The 16,553-nt window shown below is 36.6% G+C and overlaps 1 protein-coding gene across 1 annotated transcript in view; it reads right to left on the bottom strand.

Annotated features, from left to right (window-relative positions):
* MAN1A1 (mannosidase alpha class 1A member 1) overlaps window positions 1–16,553 on the bottom strand; it is a 161,809-nt gene that overhangs the window by 93,517 nt on the left and 51,739 nt on the right. Inside the window, exon 4 of the mRNA XM_042939715.1 lies at window positions 11,368–11,448. Within this exon, the coding sequence (XP_042795649.1) occupies window positions 11,368–11,448 (81 nt within the window). The remainder of the gene's footprint in view (window positions 1–11,367; window positions 11,449–16,553) is intronic.

Raw genomic sequence — 16,553 nt, forward strand, 5'->3', positions numbered from 1 at the left:
AATGGAGGAAGGACCCCTTCCTAAGGTCATCTGTCCTCTGAATCCTATCTTCCTCCACCTTCTTAAAGACTGTCTCCTCTTAAATGAAAGATAATTTCGATTCTACGCTATTACTCTATCAAAATACTCTCAGTAAAGTCACCTATGACCTCTGTATTGCTATGTAACAAAGATACTTTTCAGTCCTTGTAACAATTTGCCCTAGCAGCAGCCTTTAACACAGCTGAATACTTATTTTTTCAAAATACTATTTTATCTTGGCTAATCACATTCTACTGGTTTTCCTCCTACTTCTGGGCCCACCACATCTCAGTCTCCTTCTCTAGTCCTTCTTCTCACTAATGCTTAAATGTTAAGGCCTCCTTTTCTCAACCTATTATATGCTATGGGCAACCCCTTCCCCTTCTATTCCTTCTATGGTCATTTAGCTGTTGATGACTCATCTGTCCAGGCTATAGCCTACTACATCTATCTTGTATGTTTGAGATCCCTAATGTCTTGCTGTTACTTGGTATCTTGTAGCCAGAATGTCTGAGTTTGAAGCCCAGCTCTGCCACTTTGCATGCTTTTGAGCAAGTTACTTAACAACCTATGCTCTGTTTCTTCCTTCATAAAATGAGGATAAAAACAATACCTATTCTTATTTTATAGGGTTGTTGTGAAATCTAAATGATTAATATTTGTCAACAGAGACTGTCTTTCCCTTGTTTGTTGTTTCTGCAGCACCAAGTGCAGTGCCTCAAAGCAGGTATTCCATATGCATCTGCTGATTCAGTAAATAAGTGAACTTACCAGATGGCAAATTACTACAATTCTGAGGAATTTTCTACTAGCCCTATTAAATTTTAAATTCCTTGCTACAGCTACCTCTTGGTACCCTTCTAAAGGACACCACAATTTCAAAGAGAAAGAATACAAAGGATATCCTGGAAAAATACAACTTTTGTTTAAACACACACATACGCGCGTGCGCGCACACACACACACACACACACCCACACACACACCCACACACACACCCTGGTACTAGAAATCCAAGTTGATGTGATTCATACAGTAAAAATGACTTGGAATACTGGTTTTAACAGACATTGTGAATTATGAAATGATTCAACATAAATATCAATATATTACCTCATCTCTTTTATTAGACTTTTGTAAAACCAGAAACGACTGGCCTGGAAACACTTAAGTCAAAGAGAAAGTGGTTGAAGGAAGAGCACCAGGTCCTCAACGTCTGGTCAACACAATAGGGTGCTGCCAAAAAGCAATGATTCACTCTCACATCAGACAACGACAATAGTGGTGACAGACATTCCTTTTTGATAGAGTACTTTATGTCTGTTTGTCAACTTTATTTTTAAAATCTGGAAAGTTAGGCGAGAGGTCTACAATAGAAGATACTTCTTGGAGAAGCAGATCTTTGTAGACTAATGCTAACAGGTAGCCTTTTACTTGAAAAGTTCCTGAAGATGAGAATTCCTATCCCAAGGCACAACCCTCCACTTATTACCTTGATGCCACAGGGAGGAAGTTTCTTCCTAGCAGTACAGATGGATTATGGTTTGGGGATCCTTGGAAAAGTTCCTCTCTTCTCACAAATCCCTGTCTTCTGCTACTCCTGGTGGTCAGGAAGGCTATACATTTTAACTCAAGTCAGTGGCCACTGTGGCAGTCATTAACACTGTTCACTAAATTTTCCTCCTGGGGATACAGTGATACTATGCATCCCCTCCCCCAACCTTTTAAGTTACAGTGGCCATGTGACTTGCTCTGGCCAATGAGATGTGGGCTGAAATAACAGGTGTCTTTCCAATAGATGCATTACAAGCCAGTGTGCGTTTTCTAGATTCTCTTTTGCCAACTTCACCCTCCAACTTCCTGACTCCTATCTTGGCAAATGGAAATGATTAGATGGCAGTTGCTCCATCAGTCTGGGCTCTGGAGGGTGGATGATGAGACACAACTTCCTGACTCCCATCTTGGCAAATGGAAATGATTAGATGGCAGCTGCTCCATCAGTCTGGGCCCTGGGTGGGTGGATGATGAGACACAGAGTCATGGGCACAGCATATAGCATGGGAAGAACATGTGGAACATACAGAGCATACTGTCTTAAATCAGAGATTTTGAGGCTGTCACTACATCAGAGCCTGGGTCTACACTCACTGATGTGAATTTGTAGTTTTCTTACTGTGTGCAAAGTACTGACCTAAACTAAAAGGGATACAGATATTTCATTAAGAAATAAGTTAGGGGTGCCTGACTGGCTCAGATGGTAGGGAGTGCACCTCGATCTTGAGGTCGTGAGTTTGAGCCCCTCCTTGGGGGTAGAGTTTACTTAAAACACAAAAAAGAAACAAGTTAATTTTCTGACTTTCCCTTTTCTTTGGGTGCCAACCTTTCTTGTTTGGTTTACAATCAGAGAAATCAGACCAGCTTCTGCCACTTATACATTAGTATGAATAAGTTTTAGAGCTGGAATTATTAGCAAACTGTAGAACTACTTTCAGGAATTGTAGAGAGAAAGTCCTTACTGATAAAATTTCTGTGCTTTTGCAAACCACTATAAACATAGGATAGATTTTTATACAGAGATAAACACATATAGCAAACCTGAGTTAAGGAGTAGATATGATTTCAGCAATTCACTCTAGGACAAAAAAATGTAGTCACTTCATTTAACTAAAATGTATATTATTTATAATCAATTTCATATACTCCTAGCTGTTTCATAATTTTTTTAACGTTTATTCATTTTTTGCAAGACAGAGAGAGACAGAGCGTGAATGGGGGAGGGGCAGAGAGAGAGGGAGATACGAATCCCAAGCAGGCTCCAGGCTCTGAACTGACAGCATAGAGCCTGACGCGGGGCTCTAACTCACAGACTGTGAGATCATGACCTGAGCCGAAGTCGGACGCTTAACTGAGCCATCCAGGCGCCCCACTCCTAGCTCTTTTAAAGTACATATTAAAGTTCCAATCATAATAAAATATTCAATGAGAGATGATTGTAACTCATTAACCATGGAAATCTAATTAACAAATAAGCAAAATTACTATACTCTAATGTCACATTGAACCTTTTTAACTGTTGACAACAGTGAAAACTGCTGTTCACTATATCATATTGCTTTCTTTTGTAAAAAATTCAATAATAAATGCTAAACAGTAAATTTAATGCCTAAAGTATATGCAAATATCAACCTAAACTAAGAAGCATAAAGTTAAATACATCAGTACAAAATAACATAAGGAAACAATCAATAGCCTTTAGTAAACATGATTAAAATTGTTCTTTTTCAGAAAAGTAGCTTAAGTGTACCATTAAATGGCTAAGAAAGTTTTAGCTGGATCGTTTCCTCAAACTAAAGCAAATATACATTGCACAATTCCTTTCCTTTTCATAATTTCTTCTTTATGTTTACAATTTCACAAAATGTTCTAATGTCTATTCTGTTTTAAAGGTCCACCATAAATGACCAATGATACTTAGTAATTAATTAAATTTCGATGTAGTCTCTAGCTCACTGGTTTTCAAAACTTTCTCCTTCACAGAACCAGCAATTACAGAACAGACTTGAAAAAAAAAAAAAAGCAAGCTGTTCTGCCAGGATCAGTGGGAGAGGTTGAGGTGGGGAGTGGGGTACAGCTGTGGGGGCTTACACAGGGGATCAGAGATTGTGCATATTTTCAGCTACCTTGTTATATATTCTTTCTGTCTCAACACACCATCTCAATCTTACAGGCCATTTGCTTATTTACATTATCAATGCACAGATTTTGCTTTAAAATTAGAAGAATTTTCTGTTGGGGTTTTAAAAAAATAAAAGTCACAGAAGGCCTGATAAAGGTTTAGTCAGAAACATTTACTAAATATTTTCTAGTGCTAGACACACAGTGTTCAGCAAAGGGATATAAAAACAGCAGAAACTTAATCCTTATTTTTGAGTTACACAGATTCTACTGGGGAAAGGGACGATGGAGGAGTAAGAGGACCAGGAACAACAAGTGGTAACAGCATGTGCAGAGGATGCAGGAAGGGAGTCTTGGACTCCTCCTTGTAGGAGTAGAAGTGGTACCAGCAGTCGGGTCAGGGAGGGCCTCACTGAAGGGCCATATCTAGGTTGGGGGAGGTGGGAGAGCCATTCTGGGGATAGCAAGTGTGGATATAAAAAGTGCACAGATGTGCTTGGAGTATTTTAGGAAGGAAAAAAAAGCACATTGTAGTTATAGAGGAAGGTGTGTGAGGGGCACAATGAACAGAACTAGAAAAGATAAGCTGAGGCCAGATTATTAAAGGCTCTGCAGGCGGAATCAAAAAGACTCAACTTACAAAGTCACATGGACCAGTGGAGGTTTGCCGGAAGGGCTGTGTGGCATGGTTACATCCTTATATGGTGTGAAAGTGCAAGCCTGAGGGAAAGGCTAAGAAGCTGGAACTACGTCGGGTCATGTGGATATCCTTAAGTCCGTTTTCTGCCTCGTTATCCTATCATTGCAAAAACAAAACTAACAAACCAAAAACACAAACCTTTCTTCTTACAGGTCTGTTCAAGTGTCACTGTTTTGGTTTAGAAGAGCTACATTTCCTCGCCAGAAGATAAAATCCACAGGGCAGGGATTTGAGGTGCTTTTATTCTCAGGTATGTCTCAAGGCAAGGAACAGTGTGCAGTGCCTGGCAGGAATGCGACCAGCATCACTGAAGAGATAACACGACTTCTCTCATGTTGTGACTCCCCGCTTTATCTGCATCGCCGTCCAATCCCACACCACTTCAGGGTGCAGCTCTGCCCAAACACACACCCACGAGAGCTCTCCTGCTGGCACCCTAACTCATCTAACAATCCAACACTTCCCTGTTAGCCTCCCTAACTCCTCCTCCTCCAACATGGGTCTTTCTGTTACCAAGTTCTTCCCCCAAAACTTTTTCTCAGAATATTGATGAAAAGGAGTTTTGGAAATCCAACCCTTTTCTCATCTTACAATGTATTTAGTATTCTTACTTTTGCTATTTCCCTTTCTTTTCTGCTAATTAATATAGACTTAGTTAACCATGTAGTATTTTTTTCATACTATAGACATTTAAAATGAGGTGTTTTTCTAAGAACAACCTTGGTTACTTTCCACCGAATTTAAAGGGATGCTTATACTTTAGTTGTTTGTTGAGTAGTCTATTTTAATATTATAGATTCATTCCCTGATCCAGTTATTTAAGAGATTTAAACATTTTCAAGTGGTTTCACCATTTTAAATATGTGTATCATTTATGCTCAATCTTATATATTTTTTAAAAGTTTTATTGATTTTGAGAGAGAAAGAGAACCAGCAGGGGAAGGATAGAGAGGAAGGCAGAGGATCCAAAGCAGGCTCTGTGCTGTCAGCAGGGAGACCCACGTGGGACTTGAACTCTCAAATCATGAGAGCATGACCTGAGCTGAAGTTGGACACTTAACCGACTGAGTCACCCAGGTGCCCCCCAGTGTTACAGTTTGACTGTGGCATTACACATATATCTTACTAAAAAAATTTTATGGTCTGTAACATATAATAAATATTCTTCAAGAATTCGATTACTTAATTTTTCTATTTCATTATGCCATTATTTCAAGCCTCCTTTTAAACTGTACTGCTCACATCTGTTATTTATTAATTGCATAGGCTTAATATATTTTGATCTTATAGTTTTATGACTTTTTTTCAATCCTTTTTGTGTGTGTGTTTTTGCAATTATGCCCTCTATTGATATTTCTGCTTTCTGGATTCAAATCAACTTTATTAGAGACCATAATTAAATTACTATCCAGAGAGGAGGATATAAATCTAAACCCAATTTTTACAATTTAGGCAGGACTTGGGGAGATGGATATTAATGCATTTCTGCTGGATTTTTTTTCCTGTTTATACCAGATAGTTCTACATTTTACGGAAAATTTAGTATGTATAAGGTGACATGTGGGTTATTTTACATTATCCAATTTTTAGTGTTTATAAAAAAGCGGTAAGAGAGAGAGATACAAAAAAGAACTCTTAATTATAGAGAACAATGTGATAGTTAGCAGAGGTGGGGGATGGGTGAAATAGATGATAGGAATTAAGAACAGCACTTATCATGATGAGCACTGGGTGATGTATGGAAGTGTTGAATTACTACATTGTACACCTGAAACTAATATAACATTGTATGTTAACTAACTGGAATGGAAATAAAAACATTAATTAAAAAAATATTCTGACTTCATTCTCTGTTTTCAACAGCTCTGTGTGGATTATGCACATTTACTGTAAGTCACTTTAATTTCTTTGCAGAATAAGGCAGGAGACAGGTGGATGGTCTGGAAGACGACTTTATTCTCGTAGATGGTGGCAGATATTGAGTTTGAAAGGGAACCCCATCAATGCATCCTGAGTTTCCAAGGGATTTCTAAACATTTTTATAATTATTAGTCACTAATCAAACTCTACAAAATTAATGGCTAGAACCCTAGTACCCCAAATGTCTGAATCCTATTATGAGAAAAGAGTGAATCTTTCTACCACTAAACTCATATTCTCAATCTTATTTCTCTCTTCTCCACTCCATAATCCTATCAGTTTCCTATATGTTTTTCCCCTTGACATTCCTAAACTTAGTGGCATTAGCTACTTCTCTTTTCAGGAAGTCCTTCAGCAATCTTCTGCAGTGGTGTATGGAGCAGTTGATTTCTTTTGGTGAATTTGGGTAACAATATTTTTGCCACCTGTAAAATGAAGGGTATCTTGGCGGAGTAAACTGATTTAATATAAGGATCCATTATGTGTGTTTCCCCTGTGTTAGATCAGATGTCTTTGTGACCTTTATTCATTGACAGCTAGTTCTTCAATGGTTTTAACACCCAGGAGTTGTTTTTTTGTTTTTCTAGTTCACATACATAAAACATACTAATCAAATGTTTCCTCTGATCTTGGTAGTTCTAAATGTTCTCTCTTAATTTACAGAATAAAGTAGTTTTGCAAATCAGGAAAAGTTTTTTCAAGCGTATCATTAAATTTATCAGTTTCTATGTGGTTTGTCTATTTCCTGTGACACCTTTACTCATCATAGTGACGTTGTGTCTTTTTTTTTTTTTTTTTTTTTTTTTTTTTTTTTTTTTTTTTTTTTTTTTTTGCAGTGGGGGTGCTTCAAAATATCTACTCTTTCCACTCTTTGAATAGGGGCTGTTTCCTCTTCAGGAATGATCTTTACTCAGTCTTCAAGGGATACTGAATTCAAACCCTATGGAAGATTTTTTTCTGTCATATCTTCTCTTTCATTCCCCAAGATCCCTAAGGGGCCACATGCCAACTGATGTCATTCTCCTGGGCCTTTGTGTCTTAACAAAGGTAGAAAAAATAGGGCATGTTTATTAATTCTAAGATGTCCCAGAGTGATTATCCAGCCACAGAGATTCTCTGTGGCAACTTGAGACTTACTTCCAACTTGTTTTCAGCCCTCACTATGAGTCTGTGGCATTACTATATCCTGTTAAATTCTCTTTCTGCTCAAGAAAGCCATTGGTTGCTCCTGTAAAACAAATAATATGTGATATATTTATGCATGCTACTTCCCACATGTATCATCTTCTCTTGTAATATCTTTTTTTTTGCATTTTCCAACTTTCAATATCATTTTTGCTTAGGTTACTCTTACTCTACAGTGAGGTTTCCTAAAATTTGTTCTGGGAAACATTATTTGTAACTCAGCAAATGTTACACTAGGAAAAAAGGAGAGAGGTTATAGTTAAGTATGGAAAACACAGGGATAAATAAAATTCAATTAGTTTCTTTTTCTGTACATTGTGAATTTCTAAGACAGAATATAAGATGTAGCTTTTTCTGAACTTATTTTTAGTATGTATACAGATACAAACTTATCCTGACATGTCTAAAAAAGAAACTAGTGCTCTGTAGAACACATTTTGGGTAATGATATTCTAGATACTGCTATTTACTATCTCCAATGAGGATTTTAGTTTCCCTTGAGCTTATAATGGAGCAATACTATCTATGTTATTTATATTTAATACTACTCATTCCTATTTACTATTCATCTTATCTTTAGCCTGTTTGTAATTCTTGTGATTATTTGCATTTCATATATAGACTGAAAATCTTGTGGCTTGACTGTTTTTTTTTTTTTAAGCTTTTCAATATTTATTTATTTTTGAGAAAGAGAGAGACAGAGACAGAGAGAGAGAGAGCAAGTGGGTGAGGGGCAGAGAGAGAGGGAGACACAGAATCTGAAGCAGGCTCCAGGCTCTGAGCTGTCAGCACAGAGCCCAACATGGCCTGGAACCCACGAACCATGAGATCACAAGCTGAGCTGAAGTCAGCCACTTAACCGACTGAGCCACCCAGGCGCCCCATGACTTGACTGTTTTTAATGGCACTACAAAATATTTTAAATGAGCTGGGGTGTTTTAAAAGTTTTGAATATGTCCCTATAATCAAACTATTTATCAACAGGTATGTCATATTCCCGTTGTAATTTTGGTAGGGTTTAGAATTCCATTGGCATTCTTGATTACTATTTAGTGTTTCTAATTGTAATTTTCCTGAAGCATGTAACACAAACAATTGGTACTTCCTCTTCTGTTTTTGCAATATAAGTTTAAGAATCTTGTGTTTATATCAATGTGGAGCTATATACTTCTGATGGTGATTTATAAGATGTTCTCAAAATACTGCTGAGCCTCAGCAATGAAATGGGAATGTTAAATTATTGTGACTTAGAGCCCCTCTATGAGATGATTTAGGAAGATGAATTTTCCTAGACAAGATAAGTAAATACCTTAGTTTACATAAAAAATACAGTATAGAACATTATCAACAATCTGAAACTAACTAATTCATAATTTGGCCATATTGATGTTCTTTCCATTAATGAATGCTCAATTATTATTATTTTTTTTTGTTTTGATATGGAGACAAATAGCTTAAGCACAGATTTGAAGTAAAGTAATTTTTCTTGACCACATTCCTGATAGCCTATTCCCTGAGTGTTTGGGGTAAAATAATTTTTCTTGACCACATTCCTGATGGACAACTCCCCTGAGTGCATTGGTCAAATGAAATTGTCAGTGATGAGGTAACTGAGAGGAAAAAAGAGGAGATGGTGTTACAAAAGTCTAGTATTTATCACTTCTCACCAAGAAATCCCACTTTAGAGAATAAATATTTATTAGCTACATTATCCAAAATACAGGAATACTAGAAAAAACCCAACTATCCAACATTTAGAGACTGGTTATGCAAAAACTATGCTGAGAAGATGAATCCTTATGTACTAAAAGTATATTCTATAGAAACAGAAATGTATGTAGGAAAGAAAATACCTTAAGTAATTTTTATAAAATTAAAATGTAGACAATCTAGATGTAATGAAAACAATGTTTTGCATGGGGATAAGCATAAAACAAATACACTAGAAGAATTATTTTCAATGGAGGTGTTCTTTGTAGTCTTTAGTTTACTAAAGTTATCTAAGTATGGAATAAAAAAGTACCTTTACAAGATCTGAGGCAAATGATTTTATCTATAGGAAAAATATCTGTGGGTATTATATAAAGTACATAAATATACGTCTATAATAAGCACACACGCATATGAAATATATATGTACATAAACTTAAGTCACTGTTACAGGTGAAAAAAAATCCCAATTAAATATGCAATTTTTTTTTTTTTAACGTTTATTTTTGAGACAGAGAGAGACAGAGCATGAATGGGGGAGGGTCAGAGAGAGGGAGACACAGAATCTGAAACAGCCTCCGGGCTCTGAGCTGTCAGCACAGGGGCCCGATGCAGGGCTCGAACTCATGGACCGCGAGATCGTGACCTGAGCCGAAGTCGGCGCTCAACCGACTGAGCCACCCAGGCGCCCCAATATGATGCAAATTTAAAAGAAATGTTACTTGTTTCTCTTTATATGCTCAATTATCCTATTTGAGCCCAGATATATGCTAGCATGCCGTTCTTACTTCCTCCAAATTGTCTCACCTCCACATAAATGATGAACAAAGTTAAAACCAAGTTCAATGTAAGTATGTCATGTCAAAAACAATGAGAATACCAGGCACTGGACACTCAAAGACAAATATTCTAAAAGCAGATACTTGCTAACTAAAATAACATTAATTTTCAGTATGTCTTTTTAAAAATATGGATTCTCTGGCTTAATGCTTAGAACATCTTAAACTAAATTGAACACATGAAGTTATGTGGGACTGGAAAAAAGGAAGAAGAGGCATGATGTGCCAGAAAGTCTCTTTACCCTGGCTGAGAAGGCGACAGAATCTATAACGAAGAAAAGAATTTAACACTTCAACAGGACAGATATAGGGGAATATAGAAGCCATTTATATACTTTAAAAATATCTACGGTAGAATAAAATCTAAAGACGGAGAGAATGTTAAGATTGCGCAGGCTGCTTTGTTATGGCTAGGAAAGTACCCAAGAGACGGGAACAAAGTAAAGCAGCTTTTCTCATTAAACATTTATTGCTCTGCTTAAATCTGTTTGAAGGAGCATAGAAATACATGAAATACTACACTAGGTAAGATCCACTCTAGCCAGAATGCTGAGGCTCACACAAATCTGACTGACATGAAATTGAAATATCTGACTGTTTTGCCTTGACGTCAGCTTTTAATACTGTCAACATTAAAGACGAAGTCCGTTCCAACAACTTAGTGGAAACTTAAGATATTCATAAAGTTGTCCAAAACCTTTCAAGAAAATAGCATTCATACTCTATACAAGCATGATACAAAAATCCTTTCTTAATCTGTCAATAAAAGGCAGCTAAACGAAAAATTCCTGCTTTCCTCGGAGCAGATAATTAATTGAGCTTTGCTCTAGGAAGAGCTCCAAAGCACTTTACACAGGGACACACTGGCCTACAGGGCTTCTCACTGCAAGGCTGAGTATCTCACTCACCCTCTCAATTTCTTAAACACTGTAATTTTTATATCTTACCTGTCAAAATGTCTCTACCTTAAAAAAGGTTTTTATTAAGCTAACATTATGCTAACATTAAAATAATTTTTAAGGAAAAAACAATCATTCACAGGCCTGCCATTGCACTAAGCCTCTTTAATTGGTCAACAGGCATATGTGATTTATGGTTGTAAACCACACCACACCTAATGGAATGGAGGCAGGCTTTTTTAAAGGCATTGCTTAACATCTCCTTACAACTTGTGCCCAAATTTCCCAGTGTGCCGGTCTCATTAGTATATATTATATGACAATTCATTGTATGCTTGAGGCCCATCAAAATATGAAAATAGGTACCATAGAAAGCACATTTTACTCCCAAAAATGTAATTTTATTGTTTCATCTTACCTCTTCTCCAGACAGATAGTAGGCTGAGAGTAGTCCACCAACAAAGCGTATATTTACTTCAAAAACAGAAACTTCAGCATTCTGTGGAAATAGAATAAAGAAGGTTCATACATAAATGATAGCACACAATTGAGAAAAATGCCATCATGATAAAATGTGCCAAATATTTAAATTTTACTCCATCTTATGTTTGCCCAGAGCAATTTATATACAAGAGAAAAAGTTCCTCTCTTTTAACAATGTCAAAATATATGTAAACAAAAATAATTTTGACTCTTAACAATTATAAAATATTTCTAAAATTAAGTTACGCGCCCTCTGCTCAACAACAGATACGGTACTTAGCTGGTATTCTCTATTTGTGCAGATGCCGCAGGGCCAGGACATTTTATTTTTCTGTTCTGTTGTGTTCTCCTTTATCTTATTCATCTGCCTGCTTTTTCTTCCTGAAAGGCCATTCAGACTCTGTACTCTGGCTGGTGGTTGAACATTATTCTAGCGTTCTTCTCCCACCATGTTAAAGTAGCACAGCTAGAATGCAAATAGAATTTGAAGTTGGGGGGACCTGGGTTCCAAGTGCTTGTTCCCAAATTCCTGCCTGGGGCCTAGGATGGACATCTTCCTGGGAAGAAATTTTATCTGCATAAAGGAGCCTGCTTTTATTATCCACAGTGTGCCAGATCCTGTGCTAGTCTCTTTACCTGAACTACATCCTTTAATACTCACACCAGCCCTGTGAAATAATTACTAGTCTTATGTCTATTTTACAAATGGAGACACTGAGATGTAGAGTGGTTATTGTGACATTTTTAAGGTCAGACAACAAATAAGTGGTTGAATCAGAATTTGACTGGAGTACTCCGACTCCTGGCCCATGGCTCTGCACTGTCCTGACTCCTATTATCACCTCCATGATAATGCACCAAGTCCCTTTATTAATGGTCATACCGTTGTGGCATATAATTAGTAATTATCACCAATACTTGTATTATTTTACAAGACTTGACTACTAAATAGACGTGTCCTACATGCTGTTACTAGAAAATTGCACACAGCTAACCAACAATAGGGGTAAGATCCTCTTTAATCTTTGGTTAGCTTCCCTTCATGTTCATTGGCCTACTCAGTAGTTGTTCCCTTTTACATAAGGTCCAACCATTCACTGATAATCATAGGGGCTAACAGCAAACTATATTATATGGAGTCAATATCTTGCAGATGAGCTTAGTTAAAATCATCCAAGACATTGTTTCTTTTAACAAATATTTATCAAGCAACTACTATGTGCCAGGCACTGTCATAAGCCCTAGGGGCAAGGTAATGAAGACTGACAAGGTCCTCAAACTCATGGAATCTACACTTTAGTGGGAGGAAACAATTCCAGAAAAGACAAATACACATAGATTTTCATTTAATTGCCCCTGCTCTTGCTAAAAAGTTATAAGGATCTAACAATGAAAGCTAGCCAACTACTTATGGTTAAAAATTTTTCAAAAAATTTCCTGTAAAGGATGAAAATAACTTATGAGAATTAGTGGGCCAGAGGTAGGCAAAAGCATCATAAGACTCTTTAGTGGGCTCATTTAACAGTATTTCATAATCTGCAACATGCACCTGATATGATTTGACTCTATAGAGGTGCAATTTATCATTGAGGTGCATCATTCAGAATGAGCATTGTAGGCATATTGGTAAAAGCTTCTTTATTCCACAAAATCACTGATAAGGAAAAAGGAAGGGAGTTCACTAATTTACTTTGGTTCACACGCTATATTTCTTATGTCTAAAGGTAACAATGTCTTATAGTAAAATCGAAGAAATTTAAACTCTTATATTTTACTTGTGTTTTTCAGTTTTTAAGTCTGAGAGCAGTCCTCTGCATTTCTACCTACTAAAATCTGTGAAAGTGATTTTTATATTCTTATTCTGGCTATGGGTTTATTAGATATGCATTCTCTTCCTCTTATGAAAATTTTGGTTATGAGGACTTTGATATAGACATCTGATAAAAATTACTGCAAGGTAGAAGACTGAGCCATGTCAAATATCATCAGAATATATCTTCAGCTAGACATCAATCACCTATTGGGTACAGCTGTTCAACCAGATATTGATCCAGCAATGTATTCTAGAACCTAAATTCTGTTGATCTTGCTCTATAAAATATTGAGAAATGACCTTGCAAAACACCATGCTCAAAGTCAGTTGCTTTGCCTTTTGAATTTCATGGATCTAACAGTCTAGTGAGCCTGTCCAAGAAGCAAATCTGGCTTGTTAGTGAACCCATGCAGCTTTCCAGTGACTGCTGTGTCCTTGTCTTTAAAAGCCTTGTTCAGGAATGTCACATCACCATTAGGACTACTCAAGAATCATCATATTTTCCCCCTTTTGAAAACTGGAATGACATTAGAACTCCCAACATTATTTTTCTACTTCTTTTTATCAAAGTTAAATCTAAATTATTTATAAACCTTAATTTGAGAGATCTTTCAACATTCTGGGCTGTATTATGTGATTAGGTCAAAAGACTGAGATTTAGATACTTTTGTTCACTTTACAGATCCTTAGATGAAAAGGACGAAGAAAATAAAAATTCTCCCACCATAGCAAACTGGTTTTCTATATTGGAAACAACAGACCATAAAAAGACTACCTTAGAGTCAGAAAGACCTGGGCTTGAAGGCTGAGGGTGAGATCCCAGGCAAGTCACTTACTCTCTTTAAGTCTCTGTTTTCTTGTTTTTAAAAAGGGACAATGCATTCCTTACAAGGCACTAGGAGTCTGTGAATGTAAAGCACTGTGTATGGTGCCTGGCATAATGCACTCAGCAGAGAACGGCTGCCATTACTCACAGCACAGTAACTCAGGCGACATAAACCAAGGCCTATCTTAGTTTATTTCCTCAGGGGTTACTGGAATATCAGAAACTCCAGAATCCTAATATTCTAAATTCTAGAATGCAAACTGACACATCTTCTCTGACCCTCATGGGAGTCCTCTTTCTCAATGTCTAAAAAATCCTCTTTTGAAATACAGTATTTTGACCAAACTTCCTTTTGGGTTTGGTATACTTCATATAAGGTATCGGGATTTTCTTTTTTTTTTTTTTTTTAATTTTTTTTTCAACGTTTTTTATTTATTTTTGGGACAGAGAGAGAGACAGAGCATGAACGGGGGAGGGGCAGAGAGAGAGGGAGACACAGAATCGGAAACAGGCTCCAGGCTCCGAGCCATCAGCCCAGAGCCCGACGCGGGGCTCGAACTCACGGACCGTGAGATCGTGACCTGGCTGAAGTCGGACGCTTAACCAACTGCGCCACCCAGGCGCCCCAAGGTATTTTCAAAAGGGAATTTCTACAATCAGGGTTGTAGGCTATCTTTATTAATTTCTGATTATTATTTCCATTAAAAATATTATTAAATTAAAGTGAATATATTCATCCCACCAATATTCATGCAGTATCTTTTAAGATGTTCTAAAACTTTTCCAGTGACTTACTCTAATGACAGAGAGGGATTAGGACAGGGAGAAGATAGTATGTGAAGGAGGGGAGCCGCAAAGAGCCCGTAATACTAAAATCTTGTGTGATTTATTTCTAACAGTATGAATTTTCCAATCTCCTTGATCTGTGTTTGTTTTAAAATAAAGTTACCTTCCTTAAATCTTTAAGTAAGGTTACATCGCAGGGATATGCTCCAATATTCTACGGCTTCTAGTGCACTGTCATATGTGGTTGTCAGGTTGAGAAGTTGATCCAGACTTCTGGCTAAATTGCATGCACCTATTAGTTAATATCACAATTAACAAACAAGTGGAAGTGGACATTTTTGGCTGAAAGCCTAACCATGAAAAAAGGCTTGGAGGCTTGGAGGCTTGGAGGCTTGGAGAAATGCCTCCTTCATTTTGACTTTCCTCTACCAACAGTCTTTGAATTGAAGGGCACACTTAACCACATTCATATATAGATTAAGTAAAATATATTGTATAACTAAGGTCACACCTAGAATCAAGAGGTGAGTATGACAAATTATGGAAAAATTAGGCCACAGTACTAATCTTTTATACTGGTTGTCTTAGACTTATAATTTCTGTAAGTTTATCCCTTAACATTTCTGTCATCTAGTTCACTATACATTTATGTGAATTATGAAATAAACTGATAAAGAATGCTAAAATGGATAAAAGAGTTTAATTCAACATACCATTTTGCATGTCTCCCTCTCCTAATCCTTAATACTATGCTCCATATTTCTACTGACTTCCTTCAAGTCAACAGATTTGATTTATGAGCACAAAGAACCTAACTCTATCTGGGCAAGAGGAAAAGTGAACACTTCAAAATCCTTGTTTCAGAATGAATGTCTGAAAGATTAACTTTCTCCCACTAGGCAAGATAGAATTTTAAACAAGTAAGAAAACTTTATTAGGGATTTATTTGATATTTTTATAAGCAATTTATTCACCAAAATTTTCTGTAAAATGATAGATTTTAATTGATCTCAGTGAATGAAATGGGCTTCACCATTAGAATAACAAATTTAGTTTATAGCACAGATTTACCCAGTTTTCTTTTGATTGAGGAACTACAGAGGCACAGCCTTTCCCTAAAGGACATATTATTTCTTTGCATAAGACTTATCATAATTATTTAGACTCAAACTTATACTAAAGGCATTCTTAATTCTTATGATTCTACATGGCACAGACAGATCTGATTAACTGTATTTAATTGAAAAAGGCCTCTTGGGAAGAGGACTTTTATTTTCAAAAATATTTTAATAATACTCTACTTGGTCCAAATTCTTAGGCTTCTTTTTTTTTTAATTTAATTTTTTATTTTTTAAAATTTACTTCCAAATTAGTTAGCATATAGTGAAACCATGATTTCAAGAGTAGATTCCATAATGCCCCTTGCCCATTTAGCCCATCCCCCCTCCCACAACCCCTCTAGCAACCCTCAGTTTGTTGTCCATATTTATGAGTCTCTTATGTTTTGTCCCCCTCCCTGTTTTTGTATAACTTGTTTCCTTTCCCTTATGTTCATCTGTTTTGTCTCTTAAAGTCTTCATATGAGTGAAGTCATATGATTTTTGTCTTCTCTGACTAATTTCACTTAGCATAATACCCTCCAGTTCCATCCACGTAGTTGCAAATGGGAAGATTTCATTCTTTTTGATTGCTGAGT

Source organism: Panthera leo, chromosome B2, assembly GCF_018350215.1.
Source record: "Panthera leo isolate Ple1 chromosome B2, P.leo_Ple1_pat1.1, whole genome shotgun sequence".
NCBI lineage: Eukaryota > Metazoa > Chordata > Mammalia > Carnivora > Felidae > Panthera > Panthera leo.